Here is a 5,534-nt window from a genome sequence, read left to right on the forward strand (position 1 = left end):
TGTAGAGGTGTTTTTCATCGCTGTTGTTGTAATGTCTGGGAATCCAGAATGCGCATACATCAACAGAAACATATCCGTCCCATCCCTAAATATAAATGTAATTCTGACCGACCTGCTCCCTTACTGGCGAACATGGCTGGGATTTGAAGATTAAACTCGCTGCACCTCTGTGTGATTCATTAATAGTCAAAATCCTCACACAGATAAGATATACTGAGATTGTTTTTACGTGTTGAATGCATGTGTTTTTCTAGAAACCATCTTTGTGCGCTTGTCTGTTTTCAGACAGTGACGAGGTCTAAAGCACTTCCTGGTAAAGTAATAAGAAGCTCATTAGCTGCTTTTGTCTTTCTCTTAAAGAGGGATATTTTTAAACTCGTGGAAATGCATTATTCTTGACTTTGCCTTATTTCTACAAACCTCGGGAAACACGCCATTAAAGTGGATCAATACACAGAGGAACACTAAACAAACTGAGGAACTCAAAGAAGGGTTTGGAGAACAGAATCCTGGGAAGAAACGCCGTGACCCGGATCTGATGGGATTCACACACGGGACACTGGACAGAAACATTCTCAGATCACTGGAGTGAATACACTGCACTGAGGAGCCATCCAAAGATTTGCTTCTTTATTTCATTTTATTTTATAGAAGTTACAGAAGTAAGGGAACACCGTTCTGGCTGCATGCCAACTTTAAAAACTGTTATTGTCTCCAGTTTGTCTAAAATTTAATAATATTTATCAAATATATCTTAAGAATGGGCTGACTTTGTACATATAAAAATATAAACAGTAGGCCTATGTCTTAACTGAGTTACTATGCTGACTGTACTCGTTAAACCCTGTGCACGAGCGCCACGCGCAATGTCTCAACAGAGCCACGTGACGTGTTTACTGACACAGATCGGGAGCGCGCACTGCTGTAGCGCGGGTCTCTCCGCTCGCTCACGGATTTTCTTCGCGGACGCGCTTTGGCAATATCAACACATATGTGACTGTCCATATCTCTGTTCATATAGCATGTAAACACTCAGTTATAGTGCACTATAATGTAAAATAAATCATCCTGCTTGATTGATCAAGTTATGACATGTATGAGTAACATAAGCTTTCTCTGTGTGCATCACTGTAAATATAGGTCTCTACAGTCATCTAGTGTTTACACGCGGTGTTACAGATGATAAATGTCCTCTTCTACAGCCAGTGTTTCTGTTTTCAGCTCCTGCTTCTCCGTCTCCTCTGTGTCTCTCCATTTAAACCAATGGACCCTGACTTTAAAAGCAGAACGTTTTGGACACTTTGTTTTTTTTAAGACGTGTTTTGTTTGTTTTGTAAGATGAGAGATTGATATTTGATATGTTTTTCCAGCTCTAGTTCTACATGTTGATTCATGTGAAGGGGAGGAGCGTTTTCATGTCAGAAGCAGAAGAAGAAAGAATCTGATCAAACCTGAACTGCAGCTGACTCCTGGTGACTTTATCATTCCTCAACAGCGTGTTTAATGCAAACCTGCTCCATTATTGTTCTTCTAAACCAGGACACGTATTAATGGAGATTGTGTTGATGTTGTGTTCTGTCAGAAGCATGTTGATGTTGATGTTGATGTGATCTGAGATGCAGTGAAGATGGCAGAAGCGACTAAAACTCTTCCTGGTGAGACGGTGTTTCTTTACTCTGTTTAAGAAAGACTCAGTGCATTCATTTGGTCTCAATGTCAGAATATAATTCATTCTGAAACCATGTTCCTCGTGAATCAGTTGTTTTCACTGAATATCATTATGAATGATGTCGTCACATGGAGCTGACAGATGATTAGATCATATTTTCACTGACTGCTGTAATTGAAATCTGTTCATTTGCTGCTGTTACGAGTTCAGTTTTTGTGCTGTTTGTAGTGTTTCGTGTTGTTTTTTTCCTTCTTTTAAAAGCCTTGTGTTTTTACACTCATATTTGATATTTTCTGTCACTTTCAGATATTTTCATTTTTGACTCCAGTCCAGATGATGCAGTGATGCGGATTCTTCTGATGGGCAGAAACACTTGTGGGAAAAGCTCGTCTGGGAACTTGATCCTGGGAGAAAAGAGGTTTAAAAGGCATGAGTCTGAAGTGTGTGAGGGTCAGACTCAGATCAGAGGGAAGCAGGTCTCTGTGATTGATTGTCCAGATCTACTGGATCCAGATCTGAATGAAGAGCAGCTGGAGAAGATGAAAGAGCAGCTGCTCTCTGGATGTTCAGCAGGTCTCAGTTCAGTTCTGCTCACCGTTCCTCTGGAGAAACCTCTGCAAAATGAGCAACAGATCCTGGATTATATTGAGTGTTTGTTTGGTCCTGAAGTTCAGAAGTACATCATGATTCTGTTCACACATGGAGATGATCTGGAGGGTCTGGATCAGACCACTGATGAACATCTGAAACCCAAAGATCATGAGGATCTGCAGCGACTCGTGACTGAATGTGGAGGAAAGTCTCACTGTTTCAGTAAGATGAAGAAAGTGAAGGCTCAAGTTGAAGATCTGCTGCAGAAGATTGAAGGAATGATGACGGAGAACGGAGGGAGATTCTTCATCAAACAGATGAAGAGGAGCGACAGCATGGACGTTCTTAATGTCAGCTGTACGTCTTGTTTCTGTTAATTACTTCTCAAATACACACAACACTGATCTTAAAGAGAGATTTCTGCGATTGTATTAAACTGCTCATTTCTGTTGTAGTTTCAGGAAAGAGTTTACCATATCCAGTCTCCAGATGAAGCTGATGCAGTTCCTGAGAGGAAAGACCAGATCAGACTGGCTCTGATGAGAAAAACTGGACTCTGTAATAGTGCTGCAAACACATCATGGATATCAAACAGTGTCCGTGAGAAACTACAGTCTCAGTGATTACGAAACACAAGACTCCTAAAGCACTTCTGTTCTTATCAGCGATGTATTAAATCATGCAGCGATCACAGTAATACACGATCACTGCACGAGCTGCGAGTGACTCTGAACAACTGGAATAAACACACCCTTCTTTCTCATGATGTTCTCTGTTCATATAAAGTGCTTTCTGTGTCGCTATCCAGAGGAGTGAGTTTCCTTTCAGAGGGGAATCGGTCAAATATCAGAACACTGAAAGAATAAAGTTGATTTATTGTGATTCTGAGCGCTGTCTGTGTCTGTGTTTGCTGTTGAACTCAACTGTGTTCAAGACTCATCTGTCCATCAATCTCAGCACAAAGATATGAAGGCATGCATGTGTTGTTTCTGAGTTATTGTTTTCATCACACATCTTCACTCTTGCTCAGAGGAGCGTCTGAAGCTGTTCCCTGTTCTGGAGATGATCTGTCTTCAGAAGTCAAACGCTTCAGATGAACAGCAGTCCGAGCAGAGTCCAGCGTTATTTTCTGTCTGATATTCAGTCACCCGAGGGGCGTCACTCTGAGCCTGTCGCTGCGTGTTTGTTTGAAGAAGATCTTTTAGTAGTGATGGACAGAAACATCATGATTCACATCAACCTGTTAAACAAGTTTGTTAGACAGCCACACCTCTGATAAGAAATAGTAACATACTTTTTAATTGTTAAACTTCAGTCTAAAACACAGCACAGTGAAAGAAATTATATTATATAGAAAAATATTCTATCAAACACTATCAAAACAGTTTCATATAGATGAACATCTTCACAAGTGTTACTCTATACAAAAAGTTAAAAATATTGAGCTGTAATGTAAACATGGAGCATGTACAAACTGCAGTGAATTACAGAAAGTAAGGATGGGCGTTTTCCGCAAATATCACATTTTAATATTTGAGCTCACAAAAAAGTTTTTTTTTTTAAAGTTTAATGAGACAGACGTTATTTTTCAGCAACATTTATTGTTTCTGTCATTTTGAACAAGCACAATAAGCTTGAACATTACACATCGTGTTTTGTATCTGAAAACCTTTAATAATGCGTGCAAACACAGATTAAAAGCAAAAAAATAAATTAAAAAAAAAAAAAGTGAACAAATAAAAAACGTAATGCAGCCTGCAGCAATTAGGCTATTGTAGAACTTAACTTTGAAACTTGTAAACTGTCAGCAAATCTTGTTTGCTTTTTTTTTTCTATTGTTTTACATGTTCTTGTTTAGAAACACGTGCGTGTAAACATGATCGGGGGAAAGTCGGCTCCTTAGTCTGTTAACAAAAAGGCCCACCGCGGAGAAAACGCGCTCTGACGACACAGACGTCGGGACTCACAAATAACCCCTCGTTAACACTGAACACGTGTGCTGCGCATTACGGCTGCGACAAGGTTTTATTCCGTCCTCCACGCGGTGCCAACTCACACCAGGAGCATATCAGAAGCGGAGCGACTGGATGCGTGAGACCACGTGATTTGCCTGTCCGACGTGTTTTTCTGATTTGGGGGTTTCAAGTACCATGGATATATTGCCAATATACATGCAATACGTTTGGGAGTCTGCACAGGCTGTTTATTTTGAAATTGACAGGGATTTTTGACTTTCATTTTGTATTTCCTGTGGACGCGCGTCCGTCAAAAATAGACTAGGCGCCTGTATTTAGTGAAGCGGCGCGGAGAAGCTTCTGAAACGCGCCGCGTCGCGGCCGGTGTAAACACAAGCATTGACCCAGACAGCAAGCAGTTTCGGCCCAAGTCTGGCCCATATCTGGGCCACATGGATTTCATGCGGGCCAGATGTGGGCCGGATCTGGGCCAACACTATGTTGCTGTCTGGGGACTAGAATGGGCGCGATCAGCTCCTATAGCCGTGTCGCAGCCGTAATGCGCCGCACACGTGTTCAGTGTGACGGTGTGCTTTTAGCGAATACGTTTTGTGAAGCACTTCGTATTTTCGTTTCACCACTGAATGGGATCCTCATCTGGTGGAATACATGGCTCCAGCAAGAACTGTTCCCACTCGTCTCGGTTGGACTCTCTGTAATCATCACTGAAGAACTGACTCAGCCTTTTCAGACGAGTGGGCACACGTGTTCAGTGTAAATGAGGGGTTACACACCAGCTGTAGAGGGAGACCGTTGACAGACCAGGCTCTTGTCTTCATGACAACAATATCAACTTTAAAAAAAAAAAGAAATAGATTATGTTTGACAGGTGCAATATTTGAAAATCGATAATTATTTATATTTACATTTATATCTGAATTTATGTCAACCTATAGACTTTCAAATATCAAAATATCATGAATTCATATGTATTTGTGTACAAAATGACATAAAAACACATTTTCCTATTATATTTTGCCTGGAAACGCTTCCAACACGCGCGCGTGTCGCGGTAAAAATATGCGTGGGTTCTATTTCTAGCAAGCACGCATTTTCCGCTCGTCTCACGCAGGCAGTCTGTAAGCTATAACCTGTTAACATAGGAGCCGAATTAAAAACGACACGCCATGCGGCTGAGACGCTTGCGCCACGCATCCAGTGTGTCGCCGGCCTGAGAGATGCCGCAACACTGTTCTTGAATTCGGTCACTTTCTGATTCTCCACGGCATATTTGAAGTACTGTAGAAGACCGCAGTTCT

At 41.3% G+C, this 5,534-nt stretch overlaps 1 protein-coding gene across 1 annotated transcript; it reads left to right on the forward strand.

Moving 5' to 3' along the window:
• The first annotated feature begins 1,151 nt into the window (after window positions 1-1,151).
• On the forward strand, window positions 1,152-3,141 carry LOC113089363 (immune-associated nucleotide-binding protein 1-like). Its single transcript, XM_026255984.1, has 3 exons — window positions 1,152-1,655; window positions 1,976-2,617; window positions 2,716-3,141. The coding sequence occupies exons 1-3, from the start codon at window positions 1,628-1,630 to the stop codon at window positions 2,751-2,753; spliced, it is 708 nt and encodes a 235-aa protein (XP_026111769.1). The 5' UTR covers window positions 1,152-1,627; the 3' UTR covers window positions 2,754-3,141.
• Window positions 3,142-5,534: the final 2,393 nt, after the last annotated feature.

Source organism: Carassius auratus, unplaced genomic scaffold, assembly GCF_003368295.1.
Source record: "Carassius auratus strain Wakin unplaced genomic scaffold, ASM336829v1 scaf_tig00049382, whole genome shotgun sequence".
Taxonomy (NCBI): domain Eukaryota; kingdom Metazoa; phylum Chordata; class Actinopteri; order Cypriniformes; family Cyprinidae; genus Carassius; species Carassius auratus.

Bases quoted from the DNA above. Each gene is read 5' to 3' on its own strand.
- LOC113089363 (XM_026255984.1), top strand. From the start codon at position 1,628: ATGGCAGAAGCGACTAAAACTCTTCCTG. The intron at 1,656-1,975 runs GTGAGACGGTGT...TGTCACTTTCAG, and splicing joins AGCGACTAAAACTCTTCCTG to ATATTTTCATTTTTGACTCC. The intron at 2,618-2,715 runs GTACGTCTTGTT...TTTCTGTTGTAG, and splicing joins GGACGTTCTTAATGTCAGCT to TTTCAGGAAAGAGTTTACCA.